This window comes from Biomphalaria glabrata, chromosome 11 (genome assembly GCF_947242115.1).
Source record: "Biomphalaria glabrata chromosome 11, xgBioGlab47.1, whole genome shotgun sequence".
NCBI classification, from domain to species: Eukaryota; Metazoa; Mollusca; class Gastropoda; family Planorbidae; genus Biomphalaria; species Biomphalaria glabrata.
This window is the reverse complement of record NC_074721.1, coordinates 41,042,129-41,063,386: the sequence shown is the minus strand read 5'-3', so window position 1 is coordinate 41,063,386 and position 21,258 is coordinate 41,042,129. Positions and strand designations below refer to the sequence as shown.

The 21,258-nt window shown below is 38.0% G+C and overlaps 2 protein-coding genes across 2 annotated transcripts in view; one reads left to right on the top strand and one right to left on the bottom strand.

The window, feature by feature from the left end:
- Positions 1 to 1,767: 1,767 nt before the first annotated feature.
- Positions 1,768 to 7,868, bottom strand: LOC129928983 (spermidine/spermine N(1)-acetyltransferase-like protein 1). Its single transcript, XM_056045602.1, has 3 exons — positions 7,793 to 7,868; positions 3,837 to 4,318; positions 1,768 to 1,785 (listed from the first exon to the last, which is right to left on the bottom strand). The coding sequence occupies exons 1-3, from the start codon at positions 7,866 to 7,868 to the stop codon at positions 1,768 to 1,770; spliced, it is 576 nt and encodes a 191-aa protein (XP_055901577.1).
- A 7,810-nt stretch (positions 7,869 to 15,678) lies between these two features.
- The window catches only part of LOC106054949 (fibrillin-1-like), a 127,013-nt gene continuing 121,433 nt past the window's right edge, over positions 15,679 to 21,258 (top strand). The window contains exon 1 of the mRNA XM_056003544.1: positions 15,679 to 16,170. The gene's annotated coding sequence lies outside the window, so the exon portion shown is untranslated. The remainder of the gene's footprint in view (positions 16,171 to 21,258) is intronic.

Here is a 21,258-nt window from a genome sequence, read left to right as displayed (position 1 = left end):
GCGTTAACCTGTTTGTCTTGTGTGTATTATTGTAAGTGAAAATATGATATGAATACAACATTTTTAAAAAGAGTATAAAACAGTATTATATGCTCAAAAAATGAAATTACTCAAGGCTATTGATAGCTTTGCATCTTCGACCTTGTAATGAACATGAAAGACTAATATATTTTTTTGGCCACTCGCTGGTGCTCCTATACATATCTGCGACTACTTCTGCGTGTGTATGTGTCCTAGAACCTTCAAAACTCTCGAAGATCATGCATTTCGTTTGAGATGAAAGCCCATGTGGCTTGTATGTCTAGGTCTGGAAAAGGGACAAGCAAAGGAAACCGAGAACTATGAACAATTCTGAACAAAGTTCTTACATTTGTTGTTGTGATACCATAAAATTAGTTGTTTTTTTTTATGCAGTGTATCTTTTGGAAAGTGAATAAAAATAATTTCATAGTTTATACGAGAGATTAAATGAAGGCTAGAGCAACCTGATTTTTTTGTCATATTTAAACACATGTAAGATTTAAACGGACAATCACGTGTGTAATGCGGGGTAAATGGAGAACCAATGGAACAAGTTTTACACTTATAAAAAAAATGTACAGACAAAAAAAAAATAGATGAATGTTAAAAAAATATATAAATAATACTTTTGAAGAAAAACAAAACTTATTTTTAGTAATAATTGCATCAATTATTTTGAATCAATCGTGTAGTAATGTTTTAATAGATCTAGATAAACAATAATAAATCTGTGCAATTTGAATGTAAGAATGAAATAGAAAAACTTTGTTATCTGTTGTTGAATTCTCGTTTGTCATTGACGAAGAAAGAAATAAACCGTAAGCCACAGAGACAGGAAACGGTGAGAGGTAGAATGACATAGCGGGGAGGGGAGACGAAACCATTGTAGTATTATGATCCTTAACAAGTAAAAATGGGGGGCCGGATTGGGGTCGTTAGATGGAAAGGTGGGGATTCACGGCGGTATAAATGCCTGGGCTCTAATTTTAGAGGCTCTGGTCGTAGCGTGAAGTCTTCCGCGACTTTGCGAGCCGTGAAACAATATGTGGGCATTAACGAAACCTTAGCTTTATTTTCATAAGACAGGATATTTTTGGGGGCCTCATATGTGTATGCAACATTGTGACAATCAACACACTGTGGCTTTTGTTCAATCATTCAAAGTGCATAATATTTATAAAAGCCACTTTGTTTTTGTTTTTTTTATAGCAAATCATCTTTGTTTATTCTTTATATATTTATAGCGAAATAAAAAGACATTATTGCTAACTTTGTTTATATTTCTATCGTATTTGTATTTGATTAAATTATTAATGTTTGGTATTTAAAAAATAATCCGTTTATTTAAAACGAAAAAAAAGGCGACTACTAGCTCTAAATTCTATACCTGGTATCTGGTACAATATTTTAAAAAAAATATATATCCAAGAATAAATGCAATAGAAAATAATCATGTTGCAATCAACCAGTTTTTCTACAATTATTTTAAAATTATAATTTGTGTAGATTAACATCATTTACTGAATATGGAATATATGTTAAGCTTTAATACAAAAAAAAAAAAAAAGCCCAAAAAAAGAGGCCTAATGCCCAAGGATTCCTATGAAGATAAAGCTAAAACTGTATAGCGCAAATTCTGAGGTTTCCTTTAAAAAAAAAAAAATTAGGGTAAACGAATGCCCATTATTCCTTAAAGTTAAAAGTACTGTAAGGGACCTATTAGAAGCTAACTTATTGTCCATTGTTTTAAACAAGCTGCCAAATCTAAAAAATAAAATAATTCATAACTTCAACTTGATTATTGTTTCCGAATACAGGAATCTTGTTTGGGCTAGCTGGCTCAAAGCTCTACATAATAATAAAGTGTCTGATCCTAATTACTAAGAATAGACATTTAGGAAAATTATTGATTTTAAGGGTAGAGAATTATCTAGTTTGATTTTCATATGCTTGTACAATACTCAGGCAGTGTTCCAGAAATTGGGTGTTGGGGGTCAGGGATAATTGATATTATGTTGATTGTTCTGGGGTAGATGATCATTGTATAATTTTTCTGTCTCTGGTGGTTTCAATAGTTAGGTAGTCTGTCATTGCTATTAAATAATATTTCTATTACTATTATTATATTTTTTAGCTTAATCACTTTTCAATTGTTTATGATTTAATACTTGTGAATTATGAGAACTTACAAATAAAAAAAAAATGTATAAAAAATTTTTAAAAATTAATTTTTTTTTTTTTTTTTAAAGTCCACAAAAGAGGCAAGAAGGCCCATAAAAGAGGCAAAGAAAAGAGGCCTAAGGTCCAAAAGCCCCAAAAAGAGGCAAAGAAAAGAGGCCTAAGGCCCATGGATTCCTATGATGATAAAGCTAAAAATTGACTAGCGCAAATTCTGAGGTTTCCTAAAAAAAAAAAAAAAAAAAAAACATGCTATAAGCATAAAAGTAGCGCTATATAAAAGCTATAATTATTATTGTTGTAACTCAAAAATGCTGAAACAAGTCGTTGTCTTTTTTTAACTCTTTCAGTGCGGCGTTACTCTCAGCGAGTAACTTGGTTTATAATATTTATTTCACTATCTTTTTATGCTAAGCTTTTTATTTCTCTCTATTTTTTTCATTTCCTGGATGTGGGAGTGATTGTTCTTTGTTTTGATAGTAAATTCGATGCAGTACCAATACGTTTGAAAAATAAAGACATTATGTTAATGGTTCCTCTTTTTTGGTTTATTTTCCGGGACCCGAAAAATGTAAATAATACAATTTCTTGGCGCATTTGTTCATCTTTTGTGAAATTTAAAGTGATTAAAGGTGTTTAGTAGTGGGATTTTTCAATATTTATGGATTAAATGTTTAATTAAATGGTTGAATTCTCGATTTTTAATGAATTTTAAAAATATTTTCTTTTTCCGTACTTAGTTATAAAAAATATTTTTTTTTACCAACATAGCCTATACAACATATAATTTAATGTTTAGATCTAGATCTAGTAATTGAACATCGAAAATAAGAGCACTCTCTTCTCATAATAATATTTTGCAATTTTTAGATAAATAATCTAGAAAGATCTAGCTAAGTAATCGATCTATTTAAATGTACATACGATGATTAAAATCAACAGACTTTAATTATTTCCATCTAGGATTTTCGAGAAATTAGAAAGTTAGAAACTAACAGGAAATGGTTTTATTTCAAATATTTGCGTGAATGTAGAGTTCTGTGATTAATAGCCCAATCTAATTAAAATCCGAGTAAAATGGTATGGCATTATTTCTAAACTTTGAAAACTAAAGATCATGACTTTTCTAAGAGAGTAAAGATCGATGAACCTAGATTCGGGGCGACTTTCCTAACAGCTTGAAAAAGAGTTACGTACATAACAATCTCTCTATATAGGTCTGTGATCTGATCATTATTGAATAAGAGTTTATTTCCTTTTTCCTTGCCGCGCCTTTTTCCAGTCTAGGTATAATATATATATATAGGTCTGTGATCCAGACTTACAAACATAAAAAGACAGAAGTCTAGACTGATTTCGGCAAAAGACTGTGCGCGATTGTTCCCGAACTTACGTTTTTTAATTACGATTGAGCTCTTGAGTGCATATAAGCGGGAATTTCCCACTGGTGGGTTCAAGATATGGTTCTCCCAGACCAAATTTAAAGATGATTTTGTTTTGAAACATTTTTTAGCTAGTAATATTTTCCCCCAAAGATATACATAAACTGTCAAAGGGTTTGGAAAATCGTAAGAGCCGTTTTTTGAGATCCGCGTCAAGGGTTCCAGGTTCTGCCTGCTGACATTTGGCTCACTGACATTTGGCTCATTGACATTTGGCTCACTGACATTTGGCTCACTGACTTTTGGCTCACTGACTTTTGGCTCACTGACTTTTGGCTCACTGACATTTGGCTCACGGACATTTGGCTTACGGACATTTGGCTCGCTGACATTTGGCTCACTGACATTTGGCTCACTGACATTTGGTTCACGGACATTTGGCTCACGGACATTTAGCTCACGGACATTTGGCTCACTGACATTCGGCTCACGGACATTTGGCTCACGGACATTCGGCTCACGGACATTCGGCTCACGGACATTTGGCTCACTGACATTCGGTTCACGGACATTCGGCTCACGGACATTTGGCTCACTGACATTCGGTTCACTGACATTCGGCTCACTGACATTCGGCTCACTGACATTTGGCTCACTGACATTTGGCTCACCGCCAATTGTTTTCACCGATAGTTGATTGGACGAGTAGTAACATTTAACACTATTCTGCTTGTGTACTGGACGCAAGCATTTTACATTTCAATTTTTTTTAATTTGCTTTATTAGCGATGTATGGCCGCCTGGTCGTGCGGAATGCGCGCTGGACTGTCGTTCGGTCGCCTCGATGGTCCCGAGTTCATACCCTGCCCACTGCCATCGCTGTCTTCCTCCGGGAGGTTTAGACTAGGAAGTAGATTATCTTCAACTCTGAAGGAACATCCCAAACATAAAACAAAACAAATAGATTGGAAAATAATTGATTCATTCTTTATTTAACTCCTTTTCTCCTAATCGACGATACCATCGTTGATTTTACATCATTACATTAAATTATATATTTAATTTTTTAAAACTCGACTTTGAGCTATATAAAAAGAGCATGCATTCCCCCCTTAATTCTATACTAAACACAACATTTTCTGATAACAAAGAACAAAGCTATTGAGGCCAACCATAACAGGGGAGTGAAATAGTTATGAGCAATAAAGAATTCGAAACATGGAAATATAATTACGGAGAGAAAGAGTTAAACCGTGTTTTGATCTAATTTTACAATGACATTAAAATATTAGCAAATTGTTAATATGCTTGAAAAGCCTTCAAGAGTATCTTACACTAGCTGTCTTAAGCTACGACTCAACATCAGACCTTATCAACTTTAGTTAAAATCGAAGTAGTATTTGTTTTTGTTATCTATTTAGTGCTACCTATGGAGTTCATTGTCTTTTAGAAAGATGTTAAATGTACCCCCGTGTTTAACGGATTAAAGAATATTTCATAAGGCGAATGTTTTTAAGTCCGAAGATTACGAAAGAATGCAAAGAAAGGTTGAATGAGGAAAGACGAGTCCGTAACTTACTTTGACCTACTTGTGACGAATTATCGCAATCAAATGGCACAAATTTCAGTAATGTTTAAAATTGGGATTTTAAGATATGGGAAGTCAGCTGTCCTTCTGATCTGACGTCATGTTACGTTCATCTCCTTACCAGGACGTGTGTTTGACATGCAGGTCTGGCACTGACAGTGACATTTTGTTGATTTACCTACCAGAAGAGAAGAAAGAGGTTGTCAATCAAACTTTGTGATCTTCTGACTCAGACATGCGTTCCGCCCCCCGCAACCCCAACCCCGGTGCAAGAAATGAAAGCATGTTAACACTATTAGCATTTCATATTAGCCAATCATTTAAAAATATGTAGTACACATTTTTTAAAAAATTGCAGTAAATCAGTGGTTCTCATAATTTTGAGATTTGAAGTTTAGTTTTCGATTTTAAATAATTCCAGGGACTCGGAGAATAACACCTTGCTGCCCTGAGGCCTAGAAGTCAATGGGTTAAATAACTCTAGGTTGCCTCTCAAGCTTAGCCATCAATTGGTAAAAATAACACTATATTACCCATGGAGCCTAGCAGTCAATGGGTTAATTGGTTTATATAATGCCTAATTGCCCCTGAGGCATAGCAGTCATTGAGTTAATAGGTTAAGATAACGCTAAGTTGCATCTAAGGCCTAGCAGTCAATGGCTAAATCTTATTTGTAGCTGTGGCCAAGGTTTGACGAGGATGCCATGTGGCCCTCACAAAGCCTAATCGCATGGTGGACACCGGGACTTCCTCGAGTTGACAAGTGTAGCACCGAACTGCTGCCAACTCTGTGCTATTCTGCCTCAACGTGGTACTTGGGTGGAAACGATCGCCGGAGGAAGTGATTAGGCTAAATGAATATCAAAACAAAACTCCTGTGGGAGTGTCCAAGAGAATTGCGAGAGCTTTCCCATTGCACGGTGTGGAGTTAAAAAAAAAAAAAAGAAAGCTTCCACGTCCCTTTCGATAATCCATGCGCCGTTCCTCAAGGGACCGTTACACTAATTGCGTGTCCTACACGGTTAGCTTAGTACAACATAGGAAAAAGGCTGGGGTTCCCGGTGTACTCGGCCTTCTGACATGCATTCTAGCCCATGCGCCTGGAGTGCCATATATATCGGAAATAGCAATGTTTAACATAGACATTGACTTGGATCTCTTCCAGACAGAACGGTTTGTTCAAGCAAGGTTACACTTCTTGAGTTCGAAGAGCCTTCGGCTCAACTCTTTTGACAATCACACGGTTATTTGTTACTAAAATACACTTCTTTATTCAGGCAGAAAAAGAGTTGGCAATTCACTTCACTGACACTCTATTTACAAATATTATTCACAAAGTGAGTTGGTCTGAACGCTTGAAATAAACTTTCACAGTCCAGCATTAGGAGTATTATACATTGTAGCGAACTATTTCCAAACTTAAACATTTGCACTTGTTCTCTCTCTCTCTCTCTCTCTCTCTCTCTCTCTCTCTCTCGTATTCAGTATCTCTCATCTCTCTGTCTCTTTTTCTCTTTTTTTTCTCTCATTATCTTACAATCTTTCTCCCTTTGTGGTTCTCTTTTCTACTCTCTTTGTTATCTTTATCTTCTTGTTACATTCCTTGAGTCTCATTATTTTTTTGTTCTTTATCTTCTCCCGGATCCTTGCTAAGTAGGACAGTGTCCCATGTCTCCCGGATCCTTGCGAAGTAGGACAGTGTCCCATGTCTCCCGGATCCTTGCTAAGTAGGACAGTGTCCCATGTCTCCCGGATCCTTGCTAAGTAGGACAGTGTCCCATGTCTCCCGGATCCTTGCGAAGTAGGACAGTGTCCCGTGTCTCCCGGATCCTTGCCAAGTAGGACAGTGTCCCTATGTCTCCCGGATCCTTGCTAAGTAGGACAGTGTCCCCATGTCTCCCGGATCCTTGCTAAGTAGGACAGTGTCCCTATGTCTCCCGGATCCTTGCTAAGTAGGACAGTGTCCCATGTCTCCCGGATCTTCACCAAGTAGGACAGTGTCCCATGTCTCCCGGATCCTTACCAAGTAGGACAGTGTCCCCATGTCTCCCGGATCCTTACCAAGTAGGACAGTGTCCCCATGTCTCCTGGAACCAGAACAAAATGTAGTGACCGTAGTACTTGTAGAAAGAACAGATAAGGAAAAAAAGCTATAAGCTTTAAGAATGTAAAACAATGCTAAATCAAAACTTCAGTTAAGCTTAACCAATCTGATTGCATATAATACATTTCTGGTATGATTTACGACAATGAAATGGAAATTTACCTTAATAAAAAGAAAATAAGTTTTCATTTCAGTTTTGGAAATTTTAATTTTTTCCTTTTAAGTTTTGTGTCTAATTAGAGACAGGGTTACTAGAGCGATTGGACCTCACGAAGACATGCTATTGTAAAAAACAAACAACGTAAAACTAAGACTCTATGGCCATATTACAAGACCTTTCTACAGGGAACAGTACCAGGAAAAAGAAGAAGAGGCAGACATATAAAGCGATGGGAAAGAAACATATTGGAATGGGTGTGACTGCCATCGAAGAAGATTCCTTCTAAGGCCAAAAAAAAACAGAGAGTAATGGTAAAGGACGGTCAAAAGATCTACTGCGGTGCCCCAACGATTCAATACACTCAGGGACAGGTGAAGGTGGTGAATGCGATGAAGGTGGTGAATGCGATGAAGGTGGTCTACTTTCTACTGACATTCTGAAGCTGCAGTAAAACTAGTGACACTTCACCAGGCATTATCCAACTTTCTTTAGGACAGCTTGGAATAACTTAACATCTAGGTGTAAAAACTCAAAGCTTTTGTTCTCCTCAGACACCCAAACTCATAAAGTGTCCTTTAAACAAGCCATGATAATTACTTTTTTTTTTAAGCGATGATTGATAAAAGACTTTAAATGTCAATCATCTACATTTTTGGACAGACCCTTCCGCTAAACGTATTTAAACGGTTCTCATCTTTTGCTAAAAGAAAATGGCATGCAAACGTGTCATATTGAAACCTGTATTCGTGTCATGTTGCTACACTCTACCAGAAACTTGTATTCGTGTCATGTTGCTACACTCCACCAGAAACTTGTATTCGTGTCATGTTGCTACACTCCACCTGAAACTTGTATTCGTGTCATGCTGCTACACTCCACCTGAAACTTGTATTCGTGTCATGTTGCTACACTCTACCAGAAACTTGTATTCGTGTCATGTTGCTACACTCCACCTGAAACTTGTATTCGTGTCATGTTGCTACACTCCACCTGAAACATGTATTCGTGTCATGAGGCTACACTCCACCAGAAACTTGTATTCGTGTCATGTTGCTACACTCCACCAGAAACTTGTATTCGTGTCATGCTGCTACACTCCACCTGAAACTTGTATTCGTGTCATGTTGCTACACTCCACCTGAAACATGTATTCGTGTCATGAGGCTACACTCCACCAGAAACTTGTATTCGTGTCATGTTGCTACACTCCACCAGAAACTTGTATTCGTGTCATGTTGCTACACTCCACCAGAAACTTGTATTCGTGTCATGTTGCTACACTCCACCTGAAACTTGTATTCGTGTCATGTTGCTACACTCCACCTGAAACATGTATTCGTGTGATATTGCTACACTCCACCAGAAACATGTGTTTTTGTAATACTGCTACTCTTCAACAGAAACATGTGTTTTTGTAATACTGCTACCCTTCAACAAAAACATGTATTTTTGTAATACTGCTACCCTTCAACAAAAACATGTCTTTTGTAATACTGCTACCCTTCAACAAAAACATGTATTTTTGTAATACTGCTACCCTTCAACAAAAACATGTATTTTTGTAATACTGCTACCCTTCAACAGAAACATGTATTTTTGTAATACTGCTACCCTTCAACAAAAACATGTATTTTTGTAATACTGCTACCCTTCAACAGAAACATGTGTTTTTGTAATACTGCTACCCTTCAACAGAAACATGTGTTTTTGTAATACTGCTACCCTTCAAACAAAAACATGTATTTTTGTAATACTGCTACCCTTCAACAGAAACATGTGTTTTGGTAATACTGCTACCCTTCAACAGAAACATGTGTTTTTGTAATACTGCTACTCTTCACCAGAAACTTGTATTAGTGTCATATTGCTACACTCCACCAGAAACATGTATTTTTGTAATACTGCCAGCCTTCACCAGAAACACGTATTAGTGTCATATTGCTACACTCCACGAGAAACATGTATTCGTGTCATATTACTACAATCCCCCAGAAAAATGTATTCGTGACATATTGCTACAATCCACCAGAAACATGCAAATGTGTCATTTTGCCACCCTTCACTAGAAAACATGTATATTCACGCAGACCTTTACATGAATTGTAAATTGATCCAGCATTTCTTAAAAATAAAATATCTGATATTCTCTTTCGCAGTCCAAAAATTGATCAAACTTTGAAACATATCGGTTAGTAGTAGTTAGTAGTAGTTAGTAGTTCCTCGCGCACCTCTTCCTCACCCCCCCCCCACCTCTGTTATCCTACGTCTTAATCCCCCCCCCCTCCCTCCGGTCCTGGCCCCACATACTGACAATAAAACATACGTAAATAACCTTTTTTTTAAAAAAATATAATCTTTGTTTTAAAAAAGCGCCGAAAAACAAAAAAAAAAAAAACACAAAAACCCAGACCACCCTCCGAATGCTCAGTGAGACACGCCGACTGTCTTTCTGCCTCCCCCCCCTCCCCCCATCTCTTTCCATTCATTATTTCCCCCACTCAAGGTCAAACGTACGGTGATTTATCATTCTTAGATTTTCCCAGCGAACTGAATATCTGGTGATTCACTTTCATGTTCGGGTCTTCAACCTACCCACTCCTGGTCTCCGTGCATTGAGCGAGCCTATCTGGTGTTGATAATGGCCGGTCTCGTCGTTCTGTGCTGCGATAAAGAACAGAAATGTCGAGAGGGATTGAATGAAGGAATTTACAGTCTGCTTTGATTCATTACTTTGTACTTGCGTGACATAAATGTAGGTCGTAATAAAAAGTCTGTATCGATATTTGACTTAGCCTGAAAGAAACGAAACGCGATATTGTGCTACAAAGCAAACATGCAAATACTCTCCAACAAATGTCTCATCAAATGTGATAGTCACAGTGATAGACCTATATTGCCAACATATATAGACATAAATAAATATAAACTGGCCAATAAAAGAGTTTTATGAAACGAAAATTTGTGACTTGCAATTTTGTGTACTTTATCATACAGCAGTGTAGTTTTGTTTAATCTCTAAGACTGAAGATCATGCAACATTTCAGAATTCGGAAATCCGACAACAATAGATATACATGTTTTCAAGTTTCATGAAGCTATTTCCTTTTTCCAGTCTATATTTGTTTATGTCTATGGGATCTACATACTGGACCAACTTATAGAATCTGTCAAGGGCAAATTATTGGGTGAGAGAGTGATGTATCATACAGGTATTATCTGCAGTTTAAGAATAACCTTAGCATATATCCATATTATAATCACAATAATTAATAAACCTTAGGTACGCCACTGCGCTGGGGGCCGATTTTGACGCCTAGTCTGCCCCTGATACAGACAACCATTTTAATATCTGAAATGAACTGCGCATTGGTTTCCTGATCAAGCAGCTCTCCACTCTCTATACAGCTTTTCTACTATAAAGGTGGTTTTGAGGCCAATATCTTGTATGCAGCTATGGTGGATATGGTCGACATTCTCTGGTGAAACTCCACAAGGGCATATTTCAATAGTCCCAAATTTAAACATATGTAACATGGTTTGTTTCATTCTGTTGTGTTCGGTTCGGAGTTCAGAAATTATACCTTGTGCAGAGACGCACTTTAGATGACTATTAGTGAACGCGCAATTATGATGACATTAATTCAAAGCGAGACTGTAGTGTAGATATACATAAACGGACAGTTAGGCTATGCTTTTGAAAGGAACATCTTTTATTCTAGAAACTGAGACTAGACTATTGGAGTTCTGGATTAAACTTTTGTATTCTACATTCTACATACACCTGTTGATTAACTTTATTGAAAGTGTCTTGATCTTTATGTCTATTGATACAGACTCAAGAGTAATACGACGCGTACAGAAACACGCAACCAATCTTCTGATCTGTAATAATTCGAGACCCAGATTAGACACATTTAGACTTGATCGTGTCAATGTAGCTTGTAGTATGAATATATTACTTTCTAAGACAGAGTGAATTACGCATACCAAGAGTTGCGATGACATGGAGGCCATACGCGGAAAGCGCCAACAGGGACGTCCTCGTAAACCTTGGCGTCCTTCTTTCATGGAGGACCTCAGAGCAGTGGACACCAGGTGGGAAGAGGCTTCCAGTGGCTACGGATTTGAGGGCCCGAGGGAAGGTGGGCATTTTTAGGGGCCCCTGCATTTTGGCATTCGACAACATGACATGAGAAAATGTACTTAATAAATTTTATAAGTCTATGTGTGGAATACCTGCTACTTGGTCACTAACCTATATAACAATGTGAAAAGCAAGACAACATCGCAATGAATAAAAAAAAATTGGACATCCTCTTTTCTTATCTTATATAATACAGACGTTACTTTTAAAAAGAAGATGATTACGTCCTACGCGTCATGCATTCAGTCATGCATATTAACCAATGACCTAAATTCTGCCAAGTCACTGGTTTTCCTGGCTAGCTCAGGCAACCCATTCCATGATCTAATAGCACTAGGGAAGAAGGAGTATTTGTACAAATTTGTCCAAGCATATGAAACGAGGAATGTGCCTTTATCTTTGTGTCTCCTCTCAAGTAGGGGGACTTTCAATTCAGACCCTCCTCCCTTCCCTAGCTACGCCACTGGAGGCTTAAGACATTAGCATTGACAGATCTTTATGGGAGATAGCTTGCGCCGAAAGGCACCTGAGATGAACTCCAATTTGGTAACAAGACTAGAAGGATTAGCCCTCCCGTAGAGCCTTGGCGAGAAACTCTGCTGCTAGTTATTTAGACTTAGATCTAAGTTTAATTAACTAAAACAAAATAACAATAATAATTTCAGTTATAAACTTCCGTTGACGCTTCCATTTCGTCAACACTGTTGGGAAGTGTTCACGTCTGCTGGTGTTGGGAAGGAAGTCGCTGCAGAAACTCTGCTGCTAGTTATTTAGACTTAGATCTAAGTTTAATTAACTAAAACAAAATAACAATAATAATTTCATTTACAAACTTCCGTTGACGCTTCCATTTCGTCAACACTGTTGGGAAATGTTCACGTCTGCTGGTGTTGGGAAGGAAGTCGCAAAGTAAATCATTGACACCTAATTAAACGACGAGGTAAATAGACCTACACTTGTCTGTGTTTGAGTCCCTGATAACGCTGTAACAGCCTGTGGCGAGCGGTTTTAATTATCAGCTAACACTTGACCTTACTTCGGCTGATGGGCGCCCTTCCCAAGATAACTGAATAGTTCACCGCAAGGCTGCAGTGTTGTCATCGTTAAGTATTTTACAAGAGATCTAGGTTGTTGTTTTTTTTTTAAATTATTATTGATTCGCTAAATAAGTAATCATTTTAAAAACTATTTGTAACCGTGTAGGAGTAATGTATCTTCATCACGTCCATCTTTGTGTTGAAATAGTTCGCCAAACATTCATATTTTATTTCATATTGAAAGAGAAAGAGGAACGAAAAATCCGTATTAGGCTCGAACCCACGACACTGGAGTAATTAGCACGACACTGTATCAACCTTGCGCGATCAGGTATTCCCAGCATCTTTACAGCCCTCAGACAACGCCGTTTGCGCAGGCTTGGACATGTTCGCCGGAAGGAGGACAACCGCATTCCGAAAGTCATCCTCTATGGTCAACTCGCGACTGGCACAAGAAAATCTGGTCGCCCCCACCTCCGTTACATAGATGTAATAAAACGTGACCTCAAATCAGTGAACATCAATACTGACAATTGGTAAGACATAGCTCCTACTCCGAGCCCCTTGGGATTTGAGACAATCCGGATGCAATATTTTACATATGCTTGGATCTTTCGCGAATAGAAGTTTGTTCAGACAGGCAGATGGAGTCAAACTTCTATATGCCTGGAGTTCCAAGGTCATGTTCGGCATTCTCTGGTGACACGCCACAAGAACAAATCTCATAAGTCTCTATTTTTAGCTTCACCTTTTGACCCCGTCCATTTTTTTATCGACTAGAAGAAAGGTGTTCGATAAATGAAGGAATTAAAACATTATTTCTATTCATTTTTCTTTCTTCCTATGTTGTTATGGTTGTTGCTAGAATCATCAAACATATTCGTTTCAGTTTTTTTCCCCTCTAAAATACTTAGATTCTGGGTTGTTATATAAATGAGAAAAAAAAATCGATAGAAAAAAAAATTCATCCTTTATCGTTTAGAAGCTGATTCGTAATAAATACTAAAAGATGAAATAAATAGAAAACCAAGAACTGGTGGGAAAAAAAATATTAATTTTAAAAAGACACACATTCCTACGCCCCCCCCCCTCGGGTCCAAGTCACCATTCCTTTTTGTCTCCCTTTCTCCTTTAGGCTATTTCCATGGTTCATTGATCTGTGTGTGGAGGGAGGGGGGTTACTAAAGACTGACCCCATCGCTGGTCAGAACTGGGGAGGCTAGACACAGTATTGAGAGTCCGTCTTGAGATGAAAACAAAAAGGGGGGAGGAGGGGAGCTGGGTTGACGCCCTTTGGCTGATAACGGGGTGGGACTCGGGTACACTCCAGGACTGCACACCATTGATAACTGACCGCGTGCACTGAAAAGGTCACGCTGACTCATGATCATGTCGTCGGATGGTTTGTGTTTTTAACGACGTCCAAGACTGAACCGAAACCAGGCCCGAGTTACAGTTAAGTGCTGCGCAGGTCTTTCTACGAAATAATAAGATAAGATATCTGCCAAGATAAGCTTCTTACACTTCATTTTATCACACGCGGTATCATGGAGCTGAACCAATAACCAAGATTCTCGAGACCAGGGTCAAACTACCCGACGCGTAGTAGTGTTTCTCTACAATTTCCAAAGTTGATTCAGTGACGAATATTTCAAAATCTTAAGGACTACAAATATTTTGTTTGTGTGTATATATCTTATCTTATCTTATAAATTACAGACGTTATTAAGCGACTATTATTACGTCCTACGCGAATATAAGTGTTAGTCTAAGCGTGGGTGTTTATTTGAGATTTTTTTATTATCCTGCCTTATTCAGGCTATACTTTCAATGCTCTAATATGGTACTCGAGAAAAAGTAGAACTTGTACAAATTTGTCCTTGCATTAGGAATAAGAAAATTATTATTTATTTATTTTTTTTTTCGTCTTTCTGAGAATTTTATAAGGTTGTGTTTTGTATTTCTAAGCTATGGTTCAGTGCTTTTATATATTATATATACTTTTTAGTCTTGACCCGACGCGTCTCTATATAAGGCTCGTTTACTGATGGAGTTATGGGGGCGCGGTGGCTGAGTGGCTAAGCGCTTGGCTTCCGAACCTGGGGTCCTGGGTTCGAATCTCGGTGAAAACTGGGATTTTTAATTTCGGGATTTTTAGGGCGCCCCTGAGTCCACCCAACTCTAACGGGTACCTGACTTTAGTTGGCGAAAGTAAAGGCGGTTGGCCGTTGTGCTGGCCTCATGACACCCTGCTCGTTAACCGTTGGCCAAAGAAACAGATGACCTTAACATCATCTGCCCTATAGATCGCAAGGTCTGAAAGGGGAACTTTACTGTTTTTTTACTGATGGAGTTACTCAAGTCATTTGTGAATATTCATTAGTTATAAACCTCAAGGTTTATATATAAATTAAGCTATCTGAAAGATAATAATAAATAAAAGATGTCATTGCGCAAAAAATATTCGAACCAAATTAGTTTGGCCGCTTGAGGTATTTTTTTTATGTGTGACATACGAGTGTTGACATTGGATGTCATTAAGAACTCTTCTGCATTAGGAGAGAAGATCTAATTAAGATAATGACACATAAAAATGTGTGTCATGTCCTACGCCCTGTCCAGGTAACGCCTGTTGACGGAAGTGAAGACACTGTCTACAAGTCTCTGCGGCTTGTAGCTACGTAATTAAATCTAATATTCTAAATACATCTCGCTGCTCGATTCTCAAATTGCGTAAACAAAGTCGATATTTTTTAAAAGCGTGTCTTTCGTTTTATAAGAAGAAGAAAAAAAACACGTTTTTTGATAATCAACAGGACACGTACGAGATTTAGAGTCGAGTTTTTTTTTTTTATTTCATGTGTTTCGTCTTAAGATTTCGGCTACCTTGCGAAATGAATCTTTTCCCCTGGACATTAAATTTCACCAATGGAATGTGCCTTAAAGATCTATGTGTTTTTGCGTGCGCGCGCTGTTTATTTTAAAGAGGGGAAAAAAAATAGAGTATCGTTCATGGTGCTGTCTCCTAATATCCAGTGTCGAAACCGGCGAACCGGGTAAAAATCGTGCGTTAATATTTATCCGCGGCTGGTTCTCAATTAGATGTGTAGTCGGTAATTAACCAATTTAAATTGAATTATAGTATGTGTTGATATTGTGTTCGTATCATATTAATTCTAATATTAGAAGAATTATATGCTCTACAGTTTGATCAAAATTTCAAGCAAGATCTCGTTACAGTTTACTGAGAAAAAATAAAGCTGACACACTTAAGTAAAAATGTGTATCTTTTAAATGTGTTAGAATTGTTACCTTGATATGAAGTTATCAAAAGAACGCTTAGACATACACATTTTAGCGTTAAGCGATTAGGTTCAAGCCTATACTGTGTTTGCTTCATTAAGTTTAATTTTTTTCAAGTCGGGCGGTTGTATTTAAAACAAGTGACTTCATTCATTGTGAAAATAGCGGACAGTGCATTCCTGGGTGTACGCCTGGATTATAATTATGTATAGTGACATTTCATTCAGGATTAAAGGATGAGGCGACTCGTAAGGTAGGTCCACTTAATGACATAATCGTTCGTTAATGTAAACTTAATGAGATTATCGTTAATGGCTGCATGTATAATGAGATAATCACTGAAGAACGTGTGGGGGGGGGGAGAAGCGGTTTGCTGTTTAACGCAGGCTTTTAGGTCCTGGCCCTGACATTGCAGACATGTAATAGTGGGCTCCAGGGGCGATTATAGACAGGATATAGAAGGCATCAGGGGCGTTGATAGACTAGAAAGAGAAGGCATCAGGGGCGTTGATAGACTAGAAATAGAAAGCATCAGGGGCGTTGATAGACATAGAATGCATCAGGAGCGTTGATAGACTAGAAATAGAAGGCATCAGGAGCGTTGATAGACTAGAAATAGAAGGCATCAGGGGCGTTGATAGACTAGAAATAGAAGGCATCAGGGGCGTTGATAGACTAGAAATAGAAGGCATCAGGGGCGTTGATAGACTAGAAACAGAACGCATCAGGGGCGTTGATAGACTAGAAACAGAACGCGTCAGGGTCGTTGATAGACTAGAGATGGAAGGCATCAGGGGCGTTTCTCTTGAAGCCAGGAATTGAATTGCAATCTCCCCTGTCTTCCACAAAACTACTCTGTCAGAAGAAACCTGTTCTTGTTGGACACTTCGTAGTTTCATGTTCAGTTATGTTAAATAGTCAAATATACAGTCATTGTAGACCTACTCTTAAATACTGTGGCACACTGTTTTTTATGTAAAATTATAAAAGCTAAAACAAAACAAACAAACAATGTTTTATTGCAAATTTATAGAGCAAAATTAAACAATTTGTTATATTCCGAAAGAATTTATCACTAGACATTCTGTGACCATTTTCGAATCGTCTTTACTGTCATGAACTCTGGCATTCGTGAAATACTCAACGGCCTTATTGTATTCTTACCTTCATTAAGATAATTAGGCCTGGGGCCAAGATGCTTATAAAATACCTGTCACAATGACAGGAAGTCTCTACCTACAGCTGAGTCTTAATTTAAAATGTCAGACATTTTGATGCCAGCACAAGTAAGTAGGTCATTTGGATGGCATAGTTTCACAGAGTTACTGCCCCCAACAGCTTGACCTACTTGCGCCTTAAGTCTAATTAGCACAGTGTTCTCAAAGTCCACTATTTGTTCGTTTGTTACAGCTCAACGAAATGTTTTTATTTTCGTGAACAGACATTTCCGTTTCCGTTAACGACTCGTACACCAACGCTATTAGTTGAAAGGAGTGTAACTCGTTCACAAGGAAAGTTTTCCTTTTTTTGCATTAACTCTGTCCGTCTGTCTGTCTGTTGTACAAATTTTGTACACTATTTCTCCCACACATGCCATTCTCAGATCAAGTTGAAACTTTGCACAATTATACATTGTCGATAACAACACATAAATCAAAAAAAAAATGTAACCAATTATTTAATTATTAAGTGGCAATTAATTGATTTTGTCTTATTTCGAAAAAGGGAGTTAAACATTGCAGTATTGAGAGATGTGACAGTGCTTTTTTTTTTTTTTTTTTTAACTTTGCTTGTTTGATATGCTTCTTAAACACCGTGACTGATATAAGCAGATAAGGGGACACTTTATATCTCCAGTCATTTCAAGAGTGGTCATCTGGTATGCACTTCTGACTATCGTCGCGTTGGTCCAGAGTTCGTCCTGTGACAGGTCTGAGCTTGGGGCATACATATCTTCATTTCTGAACGTCTGAAACTTGTAAAGCAAATAGAGTGTGTGACGTGTTGTGTGCTGTGTGTGGTAAGTGGTGTGATGTGTGGTGTGTGGCAAGTAGTGCGTTGCTTGTAGCGTGTTGTGATGTGGCAAGTGGTGTTTGGCGTGTGGTTTGTGGTGTGTGGCAAGCGGTGTGATACTTGTGGTTTGTGGCGTGTGGTGCGTGGCAAATGATGTGTGTTGTGTGGCGTGAGGCATGTGGGTGTGTATTATATTGTTAAGAGAAAGAAATTTGAGTCGATCTCTATTACAGGTTTATAAATATGTCTTTGTTACTTGCTTTACCTTAACGGATGTATGAGTCATAGCAGTGGAACTGATACATGTGTTATACATGTAGAGATTGACTATATTTATATTTATATATATATATATATATATATATATATATATATATATATATATATATATATATATATATATATATATATATATATATATATGATCCGCTGCCTGCAAGCATTAGCATTGGGTATTTCCGATATACTGGATTGAATTTATATTTACAGCTAACATGGTGAACGGGTTTACCCGATTTGTTAAAAAGTTTCGTTTTTTTTATGGAGATACAATTAGGTATTTTTTTGTCTTTTAGGGTCCTCATGTTGTTGGAGGGACATTAAACATACACTAGGGTCTCCGCGATGATTTAAGGAAAATTTATGGCAAGTTTTATCAAGATTGGTCAAACGGTTTTGATTTCTATGTGGGACAAACATACACACGCCTTATTTTCTAATTTATATATTAGATTAAGAACCATTCAACACACAAACACTGGAAACTAGACACAATGATACACAAGTAGCTTTTTAAAAAAAATTAGATACGCTTTATAATACATATTTAGTTTTGTATTCTTCTATGTTTGTTTTTCAAGGCCCGTTTCTCATTTTGTGGTGCCTCGAGAATACAGTCCCCTGTCTTTACTCTCTCTCTCTCTCTCTTTCTCTCTCTAGCTACTTTCTCTCCTTCCCTCTCTATGTCCTCTTCTTTTTCCTCTTTCCACCATTTTCTTCCTCCTCTCTCTGCATCTGCTTTCATTTCTCTCTCTCCCAACACCCACCAGTCTCTTTTTCTTCCTCTTTGTCCTCTCTCACGGCTCTTTGCCTCCCAACTACCTCTCTCTTCCCTTCCCCTATTTCACTCTCTCTCTCTGGATCTACTCTCTCACTTCTCTCTCTCTTCCTCTTTCTCGCCCTACCCTCTCTCTCTCTATTATTCTCTCTGTCTCTTCCTCTCCACGCCTCCCTCTCTCCCTAAATATAGGCATTACATCTATTTAAAATGTACAATTATTCTTCTGAGCCTGGCCTAGCCTAATTTTGGCCACCAGCTGGTTAGTGAGGTTGTGTCAACAGACAGGCGTGTCTAGACACACGTTATGAATGGACACATAAACATCTAACATTTTTGCCTAAATTTTCTCCAGGCGTGGAAGCGTGTTGTTTATTTCTGCATACATTGACCCCCAGCTCCACCTGGTGGCGTTAATGGGCGGCAACTCCCCAAATTTCGCGCGTCCGCCCCTCCCTAGCTTTATGCAGCAGAAAGAATTAATCAAAGGTGTTCATAATATTAGCCTAATTAATGCAAATTATTAACATGTTTTGAGGGGAACTGATTTTTTTTTGGCCTTGTAAGTTAGGCGCTCCATCTGAATTGAAGATTATTGGGTTCTAGCCCAAACCTTCAGCCGAGGGAACGGGTTTGAGCCCAGGCCCACCGTGACGAGAAGAAATGTCTTTACTTTAAGTGATACAAATTACTATGTGCTACTAAGTGCTACTATGTGCTACAAACGAACTGTAAAGGGCTTGGGGTAGTTATTGCTATAGACAAATAGCTCGATATGCTAAGGGTATGATTCTCCAATACTAAGGGTATGATTCTCCAATGCTAAGGGTATGATTCTCCAATACTAAGGGTATGATTCTTTAATACTAAGGGTATGATTCTCCAATACTAAGGGTATGATTCTCCAATACTAAGGGTATGATTCTCCAATACTAAGGGTATGATTCTCCAATATTAAGGGTATGATTCTCCAATACTCAGGGTATGATTCTCCAATACTAAGGGTAGGAATCTCCAATACTAAGGGTATGATTGTCCAATATTAAGGGTATGATTCTCCAATACCAAGGGTATGATTCTCCAATACTAAGGGTAGGAATCTCCAATACCAAGGGTATGATTCTCCAATACTAAGGGTATGATTCTCCAATACTAAGGGTAGGAATCTCCAATTCTAAGGGTATGATTCTCCAATGCTGATCCTTACAACGTACAAGTACTATACAATACACTCGACGAAGGAGAATAGACTTTGTATTTATTTACAGCCACCAATAGGTTACACATATAATATTGAATACATAATCTTCAATAACTAAAAGTACTACAGGGCGCTTAGACTAGATTCAGTTAACATAGGCCATCAATGCCACAGCATAGTATAAGCCCAAATAGTCAGTTCACACACTGCGGAAATAATATCTCTCAATACAACAGACAACAATCAACAACACCCTACTCAGACCAGGTCAGCTCTCTAACTGACCTAGACTGACCACAGGAAACCTTATTGTCCCCTCTTGAAAACCCCGTGCTAAAACAGTTGACCATTCACAACTACTAAAATAAACAAACACTCACACAATGTCACATCTTACACCCCCCCCACCGCACTTGACACGAACTAGATTATAAATTCTACGGTGCTAAAAATGTGCTTTAAAAAAATTCCATCGAACCACACTTTGCCATTTTATGGCTCGAGAGACAATATTTTCCATTCGCGACTTCTCATCTGTCTTAACAGCGCAATCATTGATTAGAGATGGAGTAATTCATTCATATTGTTTAAACTTGTTTTAAAACATGGAAACATAAACATCATATAAAGAGCATAGCATTAAAAACATGGCAGTAGTCAAAGTGCCAAAAGTATGAATGCCAATGCTAGCTTATTTGTTGACTATGGAGTCAAATATGTAGAATCTGGCCTAATCCAAGCAGCTCCAGATACAGACCTCATGCAGCTCAAGATACAGACCTCATAAGGCTCCAGATACAGACCCCCAAGCAGCTTCAGATACAGACCCCAAGAAGCTCCAGATACAGACCCAAGAAGCTCCAGATACATACCCCAAGAAGCTCCAGATACAGACCCCCAAGCAGCTCCAGATACAGACCCAAGAAGCTCCAGATACAGACCCAAAGCAGCTCCAGATACAGACCCAATATACTCCAGATACAGACCTCAAGAAGCTCCAGATACAGACCCCAATAATCTCCAGATACAGACCCCAAGAAGCTCCAGATACAGACCCCAATAATCTCCAG